Source organism: Daphnia magna, linkage group LG2 (genome assembly GCF_020631705.1).
Source record: "Daphnia magna isolate NIES linkage group LG2, ASM2063170v1.1, whole genome shotgun sequence".
NCBI classification, from domain to species: domain Eukaryota; kingdom Metazoa; phylum Arthropoda; class Branchiopoda; order Diplostraca; family Daphniidae; genus Daphnia; species Daphnia magna.
The window spans coordinates 7,604,165-7,619,368 of NC_059183.1; the positions used below are offsets into that span (position 1 = coordinate 7,604,165).

The 15,204-nt window shown below is 42.4% G+C and overlaps 2 protein-coding genes across 3 annotated transcripts in view; both read right to left on the minus strand.

Moving 5' to 3' along the window:
- Positions 1-15: 15 nt before the first annotated feature.
- Positions 16-2,223, minus strand: LOC116917383 (GTP-binding protein Di-Ras2). The gene is made up of 4 exons (XM_032922838.2): positions 2,014-2,223; positions 1,534-1,758; positions 1,105-1,269; positions 16-902 (listed from the first exon to the last, which is right to left on the minus strand). The coding sequence occupies exons 1-4, from the start codon at positions 2,149-2,151 to the stop codon at positions 813-815; spliced, it is 618 nt and encodes a 205-aa protein (XP_032778729.1). The 5' UTR covers positions 2,152-2,223; the 3' UTR covers positions 16-812.
- Positions 2,224-2,664: 441 nt separating this feature from the next.
- LOC116917380 overlaps positions 2,665-15,204 on the minus strand; it is a 41,247-nt gene continuing 28,707 nt past the window's right edge. For both annotated transcript variants that reach the window (XM_045170153.1, XM_045170152.1), the window contains 20 exons: positions 14,896-15,006; positions 14,694-14,788; positions 13,985-14,110; positions 9,484-9,569; positions 9,347-9,411; positions 8,922-9,264; positions 8,492-8,845; positions 8,244-8,408; positions 7,512-8,153; positions 7,293-7,426; positions 7,175-7,216; positions 6,813-7,095; positions 6,540-6,737; positions 6,291-6,462; positions 5,983-6,220; positions 5,794-5,923; positions 5,538-5,724; positions 5,054-5,460; positions 4,378-4,947; positions 2,665-4,315 (listed from right to left, as the gene is read on the minus strand). In XM_045170153.1, the coding sequence (XP_045026088.1) occupies positions 3,908-4,315; positions 4,378-4,947; positions 5,054-5,460; positions 5,538-5,724; positions 5,794-5,923; positions 5,983-6,220; positions 6,291-6,462; positions 6,540-6,737; positions 6,813-7,095; positions 7,175-7,216; positions 7,293-7,426; positions 7,512-8,153; positions 8,244-8,408; positions 8,492-8,845; positions 8,922-9,264; positions 9,347-9,411; positions 9,484-9,569; positions 13,985-14,110; positions 14,694-14,788; positions 14,896-15,006 (4,756 nt within the window). In that variant the 3' untranslated portion in view covers positions 2,665-3,907. The remainder of the gene's footprint in view (positions 4,316-4,377; positions 4,948-5,053; positions 5,461-5,537; positions 5,725-5,793; positions 5,924-5,982; positions 6,221-6,290; positions 6,463-6,539; positions 6,738-6,812; positions 7,096-7,174; positions 7,217-7,292; positions 7,427-7,511; positions 8,154-8,243; positions 8,409-8,491; positions 8,846-8,921; positions 9,265-9,346; positions 9,412-9,483; positions 9,570-13,984; positions 14,111-14,693; positions 14,789-14,895; positions 15,007-15,204) is intronic.

Sequence of the window (15,204 nt, forward strand, 5' to 3'; positions counted from 1 at the left end):
ACGATTTGCTTCAAATTCAGTTTGTGGCCATTTTCAGGACCATTAGATGTGTACTGTCCCAAGAAGAAATATCGACGGTGGGAACAAAGTGGATAGTTTTAAGAAGTGCGCATACAACATACAATGGGTGAGGGTCGAACAAGAGCAAGATATGACTGTATGCATCTGTGTGGTCTTTAATTTCGCAAAACACACATTAAATATGCCATTAATTAAACTTGTTCTTCATGGATGATGTAGCGGTCATCCATGCTCATTGTATCGTAATTATGCTGAATCATTGAGATTCCATTGGGAATTCTTTACCACATTCCCATTGGGGACAACAACATCGAGAGCCCATTTTACATCCTGTGTACGAAATTTAACGAAAAGATTACGACAGTTCACACCGTTTACAGCATGAACGTATTTGTGATTCCACAGGATGTAGCCTAACAGTCGGAAGAGATCGCATTTGACGATTAGTGTGCTCGTCATCTGTTAACTGGTGTTACTCCTGTTGTTACCCCCCACCCACAGGTAGGGGGAGAGGCGTCGGCGTAATTTGTACGTCACCAATTTTAGAAATAAAAATAATGTGACGTACAATCAGCAATTTTTTCGTACTTCGAGAAGGATGTTAACGGTCTATCACATGTAACAAGGGTTAAAATTAAGCTGTAATGGGTGTTGGTAAAAAAAAGTAAAAAAAAAAAAACACACAAAAAAAATCAATAAAGCCATCCGAAATTTTCCTCAATGTCTTTGTGCAAAGGAAAAGATAAAATTTTGGTTGTCATCTTTAGGCCCAGTACAATATGTGTCGTGTGTTAAGGCCAACTTTTAGCGTTCGCTGTTCTTAATCCTTGGAAATCCTGTGGGATGCGTAAGGTTCTCGTCTTCTCCAAACGCAGCAGCTCCTTAAGCAAGCAATAAAATAAAATAAATACCGTGTTAGTCAATAGCACTCTTAACATACCAGGAGTATATACTAAATATTTATGAATATTATCTCCCAATTGCCAATTATGCATAACTAAAAATCTGTTACACAGCTGACCAACACGTCATTTTCTGCACGAATGAGTGATAGATTGCACACGTAAAAGTCAACGTACGTACCTGGAAGAGTTTTTTAACGTTGTAGTTGGCCTTGGCTGACGTTTCTATGAAGGACGACGACCAGAGACGAGCTCGTTCTTTGCCCTCCTCGACCGTGAGTTCACGCGCTCCAATTTCATCGCATTTGTTGCCAACCAGCATTACAGGTACATTGTTTAATGAGCCCTTATGTTGACAAAGTAGCAAAATATGAGAACGAAATGTTTCAAACGAATGTGGTAATTAATTTTGGTGAGTTGTGCGTAGGAAATTGCTTAGAATTCAGCTCATTTGTACAGACAAATAGAGAAGAGAAGAAACGAAGCTCGACTCGCAAATCATATAAAATACACTTAAAGATATACTGTAAGTAGACGCTACTTCCCAAGAAAAGCCAAACAGCAAAGTACAAACGAAGTAGTAGTAAAATAAGGGGAAAAAAATATATACTTTGATTTCGCGGATGGTTTTCCAGGTGGACTCGAGTTGCTCGAGACTCTGTCTTGATGTTACCGAATAGACCATAATGAAGGCACGCCCTTTGGAAATATTGAGTCGCTGCATGGCCGGGAAACAATAACTACCTGATGTGTCAACGATCTGAAGATTGCACACTGAATTGTTGTTGCATGGTATTAGCTGGTCATCGAGAGTGTAGGATAGGAACTCCACGTTCTTATGAATACCATGTAAAAAAACGTAAGACAAAATACGATTTTAATAACAGACATTACAAATCTTGGTTGCACATCCAGATGGACTTGTGTGCAGTAGAGTAGCAATTGACGACTATAGCTGCCAGACTGCGTCAAACAAGCAAATCTTAACAATACTTTGTCTATCAACAAAAAATAATTTTACTCAGACCATCATGAAGCTATATCGTTCCATTTTGCCAATTTTTCAAAATGAACTGATGCTATGACTTACTTGACAGTAAAAATCTTCGACAGTGGGTACGTAAGATTCGCGAAAGGTGTCCTTCAGGAAGCGGAGGACAAGCGACGATTTGCCAACTCTCCCAGCGCCAAATACTACCACTCGATACTCGCTGTTTTCGTTCGCCATGCCATTGAAGATGGTAATCCTGATTAACGCACACTTATCCGTGTCCCGCAATGGAATATTAGTGAATATCCAAACATGGCACACAGCTGCTTATTATTACAAAAATCGACATCCGGAAATGGGAAGTGGGTGCCGAACGAAACGATCCGTATTGCGTTACGTCATGCTAGCTTATTTTAAAACGAGAAAATGTGGTTGTCGTAAATCGAATGCTGGGAAATCTTAACCACTACATTGCAACAGCTCCGGTAAAGATAAAAGCTTTAACAAGATTGAAATAATTTTTTTTTTTTTATTTTAAGTGATGAAGGATTCCCCTTTAGGATGTTTCAGTTTGGTGCTACAAAATGTATTTTTAGAGGCCACCTGAATCAGCCGAAGCTTCAGGCTATTGCTGATGGTGAGTTGATCCTGTTTCACTTGAAGTGATATGTGTGTCGGAAGCTGAAATAGAAACTAAAGATGAAAATTAACAGTCAAGGATCTCAATAAATTTCTGGTAAAAAACGTGAATTGCAAGAAAAATACACAAGTCTATTTCTTGCGAGTCCCCACATAAGCATTCCATTTTGACAGTTACATTGACAATCAAGAATGCGGAAATACTCGTCACAAAACATAAGCTAAGCTCCATGTATATTGTTTATACTGCATATTGAGTTGACACTTGCATTTAAACTTCCAATTATGAACGACTGCTTTTTTTAAAACAAACGTTGTCAAGGTACCCAAACGAATTGAGCGTCTTAATCAAGAGGAAGGTGGGGCTCCATACCTCTTTAGTCACTTTTACATGAAGAAGAGCATTAATTTCAGCGCAAGATGCTAAAACTACTACCCTTTCTTTGAATAAATAAATATCAGCGGTTTCAATTATGTACAATGCATTACGCAAAAAAACAAAAAAACAAAACAACACAGAGAGCTTAACACAAATGCGCTTACCGAACCAAGATTACCTCAACCTGTTTTCAATCGCCCCTTCATTTCCTTCGTCTATTATTATCGCCTCGTTCTTTGTGCACCAACTGAATAAAGCCAACTGAAACCCCATGGCAATATTTGTAGCTTAGCCATTGAGGATCGCGCTATCGAGGAATACAACAGCCGTCAAAGCCAAAAACAAAACGGAGGTGCGAACCAATTTGAGCTGCCGTCACAAAAACTAATAAGTACGTTGATATGCAAGTAAAGCCGATCTGGTCATGTGGACTGAAAAGCGGCACGACGGAATGTGTGACGAAGACTTTTGAAGGATCAAAAGAGCTTATCGAAAACATCGACATCCAAAATGGTTTAAATTAAACATACAAAGCACTGGTATTCAACGATTGCGGATGTATCCGGAGGTAGAATGACAGAAAGGTCGAAGATAAATGAAACCAAAAATGGAGACACCAGTAATTAGGAGTTGTTTAAATGGACACCACTAACGCTAAGGGAACAGGTGGGATGGGGTGAGTCTTTGGTACTTGGTCGATTTTTCATTTGGATTGAAGTACATGTTAGTTTAAGAGGCAATTACTGGTTTTCAGAGCGCGTTGACTAGAAGCTTTGAATACTCGTCGTCCATGCTGTTGCATTTGATCCATCCACCCTTTTGTGTCACTCCTTCCGTCGAAATGTTAGGGCACACGTTGACGACGAATGTTTGGTAACACATCACTATTATTCGATGTTTTTAAGTGGTCCTCGAGGAGGAAAATCAGGTAGCATTGTTTATGAATTCACTTCGTTAACGCAGTACGAGTCGGAGTCAGTATTCAATAGGTGATGCGAGGAATTCGCTAACTATTTGGTCCCTTAGTGTGAGACGTTCTGCTGGAAAGTCGGTCGATCCCGTTTCATTCAGTTTCCGTTGCTGTAGTTGCTGCTGGGTGGAATGCACAACGTTGCGTAACGAGAGTCGATATTTCTTCATGATTCGCCATCTGATGATTTTCTTTTGACGAGACAAACAAGGCGAGGCGCAAGAGGATTTGATGAAAGAAGTCGAGCCAATCATCTTGTCTTTATTGGCACGGTTTGATTCTTCAATGTTTTTAGTTCGGGGCTCCGGTTTGATAGTCGTATTGTAGTAGACTTGTATCCGTTTAGCGCGTTGCTGATCAATTGCCAGGCTTCCAGCGGGATCCATTTCCAAGTACTCGCAAACATCTTTATTCTACGAGAGAATAATAAGTCAAGAGTTCTTCATACTAACGTATTAGAAAATGGCAATCTTACCGGCAGTTTGGGGGGATTCTCCACGACGGCTCGGACGAGTAAAGTTCCCGATCGAAGCTGAGCCGGAGTATTATCGGCAAGGCAGAGTTCGCAAATTGGAGTTTCCGGGTTGTGCCAGCAACGTTCGCAACATGTGTGTTGTAAGGGCATCCACCTTGTTTGTCTGTTGGTCGCGTCAACTTCCTGACAACGATGGCTCCAGAGGACGTTGGAACCGTTCTTTTCCGGCGAGCAACGAATGAAACAGCGACCCCTAAACGGCTTGGCTTTTAAAGTCAGATTACTGACTTCGCTGCAATCAAGCTCGTTTCCTTGGCCGTAGTCTTCAGACCAGCGCGTCCTTGACCGTCGCAGTCTGTAAGGAGCCGTCAATGATTCGAGGTCTTCAGCATCCCGGATCGGAATTTCCGTCTCTTCTGTTGTCACACTACCGCCTCGTTCACCACCGAAATCGGCCGTAGTGGCGCTACTCATCGTGCTTTGTCGCGAGCGGAACGAACCTCCACCGCTAGTGCTGCCATTTGAACTGAATCCGAATTGCGGCAGCTTCCAACGAATCCTGCCAAGGAACTGAAAACCATAGCTTGGATTACAGTGTATGCTGCTGCACCATATTCATTTTGAAAATCATGACACTCTTTACATTGAAATGCAATATTAATTGTGTTTGACGAACCTTCCAAGCGTCGGAGAATTTATCCAATCCATAAAATTTTTGACTTCCTCCTCCACCACTGGGTCCAAATCCTGAATCCAGGTCGTCTGGCTGCATTCCATCTGAAGTTGTGGTGGAGTTTATTCGATTCCTATTGGATTTCGTCAGATCTTCATGTCCAATGATATTCTTTGCGGGTGAAATGTCAGATTGACGGCCTGTTGAAGCATTGCCAAGCAATTGGTGGCCAGATTCTTGCTCCAAGCTAAACGCTCGCACTACGTCGGGACCTAGACCAGCTCGCTGAAGCAAAGGAGACGAAGCCGGACCGGAACGATAAAATCTTCTTGTTCCATTAGGCACGGGAAATGGTGTACCCTCCAAGCTAGGCCGACTTGTCTGCCTTGTCCTGTTGGAAATCTCTAGTCCTAAATGAGCCGGCCCCAACAGAAAAGGACCAAACGTAAAGCCCATTTCGTCGGAAACTCGTTTAACGGAAATCTACCTTCTGATGGATGTTGCTCTGTCGACAACAAGCTTTTTCGTTGTGGGCTCTCGACCATCGTTGTTGCGTTTAACAACTCGCTCACTGTATCACCCTCGGGTAATTTCCTCCGACGCCAGAAACACCAGTAAACGAAGGTATCATTTGCGCCGCTAAAAGTAAACATCACAGCGATCGCCAACAAGACCTGAACAAAATCAATGTAACAGATGAGCGATATGGCAAAGAAATGAATCGTAAGTCAGTTGATACGTACAGCTACCAGATGTAAAAACGCGGCGACGCAGTGGGTGCTAAGTGACAACCAGTGGAAGCGACATAACATGGATCCAGTGACCATTACACCCAGCAGGGCAAGTATCGGACAACAATGGCTGTACCGAACACTGGAATGAAAACTGTTAAGTCGGTTGTCAAAATTAATATGGCTCAGAATTATAGTTACTTATTGCCCATCACGCGAGGTACGTTCTTCGTGAAAGTGTTGGACTTTTCAACCGAATCATCTGTTTCCCTTGTTGATGTGACGTAGAGCGATAGGACAGTGACAAACAAAGTACAATAAACCAACGAGAAAAAGATCCCAGAGAAGGAGGTGAGCTGGGAAATCCAGCTGGTGGAAGGCGTACCAACTGAGAATTCCTTGATGAGAGTCTGGACCCCTGATAACGTCAATGGAACGCCTACACAATCCAAGCAAACAAAATCGCAACAATTGTGAAATTTTTCAAATCAACTACAAAATGGAATTACCTAACGACAAACCGACTAGTCTGATATTATTGTGACTCATTTTACCCGCCGTCGCCTGTTCTACAGGACCTTGAGTGGCGCTCATCTTCAAGTACATAATCATGGCCCAAACAGTGGCTGCGTATTGATATGTCGCTGCAGTCAGCAGAATAGTCAAGAAAGGATTGGGCACCTGATACGGAAAATTTCACGATAGAAGATTCCCGATTTACTTTATCGTCTCACCCTAAATTATATTGCGCAACTTACGACATTAGTTTGCAGGAAATATATCGACGATGGCGGCAAAAGTGAAACTCCAACTTGGATTTGAAACCACAGCCACACGCAACGCCGTTGGTACCACATGGCACATAAAGTCACGAGACCAAAAACGACGGCTAAATGGCTAACTGAAGCTGCAAAGTAAATGACTTTCCACAAGTTTACCACCGAATTCTCTGTTTCCTAAACAGTACGATGGAAGAAATCATATTGAGAAAGATGATCAAGTTGCAATACGCATCAGCAGTTCAAACGTACCTCAATATCTCTTACGGCGAAGAGTAGAACGACAGTTCCTTGATGGGCGCAATGGCAACGGAAGGCAGCCGGATCGGACAACCGTTCGATGAAACAAGAACCCATGTCCCATCCTTGGGAATGGTTTGTTGGTTGGAGTGGCAACAGGGCGCAAAGATATTCGCCTCCTTTGATTTGCAGTTGTTCTATTGAATGAAAATCAATCGAAATGTTGTACCCGTTTGGTTTATTGAGAAAGAACTGTGCTGGTGCCAGTTGCCTGAGGTTCTTGAATCCTGTTTGGCTAAATTGTCACGTAAAAAGAAGTCAAAATGTATGAAAAGGAAACTGCATCCCATAACTTCCTAATGTTGTAGAAATACCTTGGCGAAACTGGCAAAAGTCCTTTGTACTTGAACTGTTTCCTGGACATCGAACAGAAAAATGCATTGTACCATTAATGAGCCAAATGAAACCCAGCCGAAAGTGAACACAATTTACCTATCATAATCAGCGTCAAAATCGCTGTTCTTCAGCAAATGCGATTCAATACTGCCAATGAGGTCTCCGCCTTTAGGACTGATGCCCAGAAGAGTTAGGTGATTCTGAATGAAACGCAGGATCGGCAATGAACTCTGGCACACAAGAAATAAATTTAACGGTCAGGCTGCTTCCAAATATAACGATATCTTTTCTTCTTCCAGAAAACGATTTACTCACATCCAAATGGAAAATGTCTGGCGGCATGGACAATAGAGCGTCGAGAGCGTATAAATAACGAACAGCAGTCGAATTCCAGAACGAGGGCGATAAGACTTCTGTCCTTCTCCAAAGAAAAGTCTCAAGACTCATGGCTATTTCCAGTAACGCATTTCCTTCGCCAGGTAGATAAGGGGATGGGGTGGCTTCTTCGTTCAGTGTTTTTTTCGGGTTGGCGAGTCGATTGATACCTTTCAATTTCAATTGGATGAAATCGGCAAACTTATTTATGATGGATGTGACGTCAGTGACGACATAGCCCAAAGTGATCAACTTTAACTGCCGGTATATTTCAGTGAGTTCACGATCGCTGCAATTGGAAAAATCTGGCTCCCCCCAGCTCCAGAACTTTCGTATTGCTGGAAGCGCCTCTCCACCGTCGCCCGGCAATTCTTTTACAGCGAAGCAATGTCTCTTGGCCACACCGACATATCCAGCAGGACAGAACTGGTAATTGGTGATGTCAACGGCCGTCCTAAGCCATACGACACCTTGGCTTTTCTGCTGAGGACAGGCTTTTTCTTGACTGGTGACAAAAATTTGCGTCGTCTTGTTGACAACCTTCGTTCCGTTTTCCCCTCGGCATGTGTAATTGGTGCTAAGCTAGCGATCCATGAAACGCGGCCATTGATAGTCGATGAAAAGAGAATCAAACAAACATGAAAAAGGAACAAAATCTTGGAACTCAATTACCTGGATCGAAGTGATTTTCAACAGACTGCCGACTGGTGTCAAGTCTTCGATGATTTCTTCGCACGATGATTCGATGGGCTGGCCATTTTTCAACCAGACGTACTTTGTGGTTGATCGTCGCGCCAGATGGTTCTCGTCACGGCACGTCAAATTCACTGCCGCACCCTGCAAGACACAACAATGGTTTTTAACGACTTACTAATGTAGTTATCTTCTTTGAAAGTGGAATAGTCATTAGTGTTATTTACCAGAAGAACAACAGGATTGATGGGCATCAGATCGAGAATCGGTGGCGTAATGACATCGAGAAAGACGCTCTTGCGGGCGGTCTGTCCCCAATCCTTGGCCCGACATTCAAATTCACCACGGTCGAACAAGGATGCTTGTTTCACTTCCAAATAAAGCGTGAAAAATCCACGCAGGTCCTGTTGTTGATGAACAAAAATGGACATGTTGCGCTGGAGTGCAAACGAATCATCTATCGGGTGGCCATCCTTGTACCAGCCCATTTTCAAATCTTTCTTGCCCGAACCGTTGGCGTTGCATGCCACTGTGAAAGGATAACCTTCACGAACCTGGCCTTTGACATCCAATTTTACCCACTAGAAGCATGGATAAGAAAAAACGCTTTAATCATACGGTTAATAATCAAGTTAAAAAGAATAAAACAATGACAACCTCGATAATCAAAGCCGGAACTTGGACGATACTGATGTTTCGAATGACGATTGATTCACCCTGCACCTTCCATATCCTGGAGTTGATTTGATGAATGAAGGACGTGAAGGAGTTATTCCATTGTTGTGGAATATAAGTGAATGGTGCTACATTGCGTGGCATTCTTTTCTTGCCACCAATCCAAGGAAATCCGTATCCGGTAGCAGATCGGTTTAGAATCGAAGCAACAGCTCCGCTTCTGGCAGCCGCCATCACCGGACCGTGCTGTTGTGCTACATTTGTCCAGCTCATATTGTATTTTTCAGAATTCCAGAGAATGAATTGAAGCCGATTAGAATTGGGTCTGAAATACAAAAGGTGGGCGGCAAAACCAAAATTAAGTTTTCGATTCTCAAGGTCCTTGCCCATGTTAACGAAGTACTTACCCAGCGAGATTTACGGAACCGACTACCAAGAGAAATGCCGTGAATTCTTCGGCCATTTTCTTTAACTAGAAATCAACGTCGAATTGCATTGAATTAACCAACACAGTCTGAAATGTTCAACGTTACATGAGACTCACCGCGGATGTAACAGCATCTACTAAACGGGTGTCGTTGAATGAAGACGGTCTATCCAGTTCGACATGTCCCAGAATTCTCAGCGGCACTACGGACACAAGATCGTATTGGTAAATCAGATCAAACTTAAATGCCAACTGGAAGAGAACAACATTAGCTCAAAAAGTCGGGAAAGAAAAATGACGATCGAGGTCGTCAATTTCACAAACAACATGGTGGATAACGTACGATGCCACGACAGGGCCGGAAGGACAACAGTCAACTGTATCTTTACATTACATAAAGGTACACACACACACACACACACACGGTGACAGCTGTACAAAAGCCACTTGGTTCCTTCCGGCGACAGACTGAGAAAACAGGACGAGGACAGGTACAAACCAAACAACCTTGTGAAAGTTGAACTTTGTAAGCGGAAGGCGCAAAGCACTGGAAAATAAAACGGGTGGGTTCGGTTGATCGTCAATGTGCGGTAGTAAAATAGGGAGTTGCAATCTGTTATTACGATTATCCGCGCATTCCCATGGCTCGTCTGTGAGCTGCTAGTTTCAAAAATATGTCTTGCCATATAAACTTTTCTTTGGCTTTCGAAAGAGAATAAAATTAAGTAAGGTCATAACGTTTCTTCGCTTTCCCTAAAATTTGCGGCAAATATGAACGTGATTTTCGCCTGGCGTTTAAAATTGCAGATATTAACATGGTCAGAGCGCCATGTAGCAAAATCCAAGTCAAGTTCCGAAACTTGTGTTCAGTTTACTTTCACCATAAATGCTATAGCCATGGTCCACGCTAATGTCAACGCTACACTTCAACTCGCATTTGACGTCATCAAAAAACACGTCGGAACGACATGTTCGATAATTACACCCGGTCGCCAACGGTCTCTTGGCACAATCTCTAACGACTTTCCAACTATACGAGAATCAAGACTAGATGGTGTTTCTGTCGCATTTTCTCAAATGCTGTCACGATTTAATAAACCGTTACGATTTAAGTTGCCCGTGATAAACAAGGTTACATTCGCGTGATCGTGGAACGAACACGGAAGCCAACCAACGTCCTGACACGCCCTCCTACCACAGATTTTTGTTGTTGTTGTCTTTATTTGTATTTATTTTTACATTTGGTTTCAACCAATTTAAACAAAAGGTTAAAAAGTGCAACGAAGCCGAATATCACATGTACTGTTGTTGTTTTCCCTGTTGAGTGTATTATGTGGGCTGCGTGGAAATAGAAACCTGATCCCAGTAAAAATAGCGACAGCCATGTTATTTCTAGGGAATAAAAGAAAGAAAGAAAAGATTTTCGGTCTTTCGATCCACTACTTGCCCAACCTACGGAAACCCATTACGCACGAAAACAACGAGAACGTTTCTACAACCAAACGCAAAAATAAAAGATAAAGCACTTAAATGCCAAAATAAGAAATCAACTAATTATTGCCCCATCTGTCAAAAATTTCGAAAGTTGTGACGAGTGTGAAACATGGGAAATTGCTTACTATTTTAGTATTTTCACAACTTGATTAGCAATTGTAAGAGCTCCGACCAGAAACGGTTATGAACCGCAAAAATTATATTTTTTTAATGATTATTATCCCAGTTTGACTTTCCGCCTTCCAAAACAAGGAAATCGGATACAGCCACGTCCGTCATCGTAAAAAAAAAAAACACATAAAATAGTTAAAACCGTATAAAAACTCTTTTTTTACGATTTCATAAAGAATAGAAAATGGTAATAGAGACGTGACACTCTCATGGTCGAGTCTTAACGAAACCACTTTCTTTATACGTTTCCTACCACTTCTCTTGCTGGCTCTATACTTCAAAAGAAAATAATGAAAATATGTAAGCGCACTTTTCTTCTTAGACATTTTAGCGGATAGAATGAACGTCTGGGAATGGCGACGAGTTTATGCACGTGGAGCGGGAGCACAGCAAGGTGGGAGAAACGAAGGGGTCGTCGTCTGGAACTCGACACCGGTTCTCAGGATGAGGCAAAGAGAGGGAGATTCCGCGATGGCATTTACTGAATGCGCGTGTACTGTTTACACCGCCATAATCTGGCAGTGCGTTACGATTTGCGGCCGTGATTCGAGAAACAGGAAAAGGTGCGTCACACCCAAATTCACGAGAAAGCCGTAATTGTTTAGAAAATCGGAGCTGAGAAGGAAGATGTGTTTTTAACAAACCAGAGGCCAATTCTGAATAAATAAAGGAATAGACAATTCTTTTCATGTGATTGCATCCCTTGTTCAACAGTCTCGAGAATCACAGAACAAGCTCATCTCGGGAAACGGTCTACATCAAAAGCTCAACTATCCTATAAAAAGAATATCTTTATCGTTCGCTTGGCTTTTTGCTACGTATCGGCATAGAGTTACAGAATGCGGCTTGACTATTTTTCCTCAAAATTAAAGAAATACGAAAAAGAATGAAGCTTTTCAAAAACGAGCAATCGCAATAAGCAAAAGAGGATGCCCGAGATAGAAAATATCGCCATGAACAAGCTCTTGATTCTAGGAAGTGCCCTTTAAAAAATGGAGCAATGAAACGATGTCGACCTTCTCATTACACTCCTCGCCTGGCTTCACTTTTGATGGAAGCTACTAGACCGTGGGCAGTCATTATTGGCTGCAACTATGAGCGAATACGGCGCGAGGTATCAGAATTCAAAACAAGGAATGATGACGTGTTTGTGCCAATAAATCACCGGACGTCATAGAAACTGCGCACAGATCTCCTTCTCTTTGCAAGCGAACAATATCCACAGGAAAAAAAAAAAAGACATCAAAATACGCGACCAGCATCGAAAGACTAACGTCCTAACATCTCCATTTTCTACAAATGGAAGAGTGATTAATGAATCTTCTCCTCTCCCGCGAGGTACATTTTGAACAACAAGGAGCTTTAGAAAGCGAGAGTAAAAGACATGATGGACGTTCGACGTCGTCCGTCGAACAGCGCGTGAATACATAGAGCAAGTCTGTGCTCCGCATGGGGTTGAATTGAAATAGCCCATCAATAATTATAAATGGATAGGGACGAAGAAGAACGATCATACCCAAAATATAAAGACGTTGTTTACTTGGCTGGAATAACTAATCGTCATCCACCCTTCTCCTTGTTATGATCGTGTCAAATAGCGAGGAGAAAAACAGGATCCCGTGGCGTTCCATTCCACCTGAATGCCCCTGTTTTTCAATCGGCCCCTCTTTTTCCCGAGAAAACAGAAAACCTTTTCACGACGGCAAAACACATCATTCGTTAGAGCTGTAGGCAAACACGTCGATTAATCCTTCGACTTGTTCCTTTTTCACTCCCCCGTTTTCTATTTTCTGGGCTACTCGAATGACAGGACGCATAAAAAAAATGGGCGAGAAACTTGAAACATTGAACCGAGTCTTAACCCTGAATTAGGCGGAATGGCGGAAATGATGAAATTGTTTTCTTTCTCTGCCTTTTCTTGAGTAGAGTGGTGAAAAAAAGGGATGGAAGCATGGATAATGTCGAATTTTTTAATGCTAATAAAAAAAAATTGTATTACAGTTCTGACCGCAGTCCGAAAGCGATGAAAAATTTCCATTATTGCAGACGGACACACCGGACGACTGAACGTGCCAGTTCTCGAATAAACCTACTCGTCAAAATGCGCTTATTTTCGCCTACTCTTTTCAACCTGTCACTCAAAAAAACGTCGGTTTTCCTGCCCTTTTTTTTCTGCTTTTAATTTTATTTTTTAGCGACTCCCTCTTTCTTTCGCCGCATGTCGATTTCACGAACGACCGGTTGTTAATGGCTTCATTTTTCACGAGTGGCGTCGACTAAACCTGGCGGCGCCGCAACGATCAGCGGAACAAGTTCTTTCTTGCTTTGTTTTGTATCGCTGCTGGGCGTAACTGCCGAAGAAAACAAGTTTTCAGCACCTGGTTCTATTAATGTATCAGCATTTCTGTTAAGTGACAAAGGTTTTGTAACAGGCACGGATGTATAGATAAAACAAAACAAAAAATATGCAGATAATGTTTGATTAGAGCTCGGAAAAAAAACCTTCGCCTTCGTCTAGACAAGCTTCCAACTTGAACTATAATAACAGAAGAATTAAATTAAAAAGGGGGGCAACGAAGGAAAATTAATGATCCTGTTCCACTTGTCCATGGACTATTTCTTCTACTTCAGATGTACATTAAATTGTTCATATTCGCAGAGTAACTCTACAATTGTGTTATTTGTGTGCGCGTAGCAAAACGTGACGACCTCGCGGCCGCAGATTCGAGGCGATGAAATTAGTCTGTTTTTCTTCGCTTCTCACGAGTGCAATCGTTTTCCGTTCTCTCACTTCATTGTCAGTTGGGCATCACGAAAGCGGAGGGGGGTGGGGGATTGAAGAATCGCATCAGAACGCGCAAAGCAAATAACAGACAGTAGACGATTCACAGCCGTTAAAAAGGTACTTAAAAAGAACTCATAGAAATATATAAAATCATAGGAGGAGACTTACCTAACGGGTAGCACGTCAAATTATCGGATCTCAAGGCCTGATGTTGCGGGCAGCGGCAAGCGGCTGTACCCTTGTCTGTTATGACGCAATGGTGGCTGCAATTCAACCGGAACTTGGAAAGGCACTCTGCAATCAAAGCCAAAAAAAAATAAAAAGAAAAGAAAAATCGAAAACAACAATAAAACCACATGTTCAGTCGAGCAGCTACAAGCTCCAAATACAACAAGAACAGGATACTTTGCGTGGTACACATCATTTTGCTACCATCACGCCGTTCAAGTGCGTGTCAACTACTGCCAGCCACACTGTGTAAAAATACGGCAATAGTGTGGCCGTGCAGCAATATAGGAATAGAATTTATAGGGTAGGGCATCGAATATGTTGACAGTCTTAACCGCAATTCAAACAAAAGAACGTGATCTCGTTCAAATGAGAACAGCCACACTTCTACGGAGTTGTGATGGGAAAAGTGTTGGTCTGCAAAGCGCAAGATAGGGTGGCGTCTTTCTTCGATCGATAGACGAACGGATGGAGCAAGGGAACAGCAATAGTCCAATCAAGACAGCATGCCGTGCGCGCGGGTAAAAGTGTTCTCCCTGAACGGCCAAAACCGCAACCCCCCAAAAACAGTTCAATTGGATCGGAAATGTCCGTCCATCACGACAGCTAGTGTTCTGAATGATGCCGACAAACGCAAAAGAAATTATACCTTTGGCTGGAATGAATTCACGCCGGAACTCGCACAGACTTCCGTTGTAATTAGGTGGGCAGCTGCAACGCACGACCGTCACACCGGTTCGATATCTACGTGAAAAGAAATGACGATGAAAGAGTTTGGAAACCGGGACATGTGCGATTTTTTCGTTGACACCGTCCTTGTTTTGTTTTTGTTGTTTTTTTAAGTCTCTTACCCGCAAACGCCTTCGTTTTTGCAGACATTGATGCCCTTTTCAGGATTGCATTCCGGACCGTACTGGCAGTATTTGCCGGAGAAATCCGGTAGGCAAGAACATTGAAATTGGCTGTGACAAAAAAAAACGAGAAAATAAGAACACGCAAGTATAAATGTAACACGTAGTCATGGTGCCATTAAACCATCGAATTCGTTATGGAAGATTTTAATAACTAACGTGCTCTCAATTTTGAAACGGGGTTGTAACAATTTGTTATCGTCAGAGGTTTCGTTTTATAGGTCAGCTAAAATATTTTGGGTAGCGCTA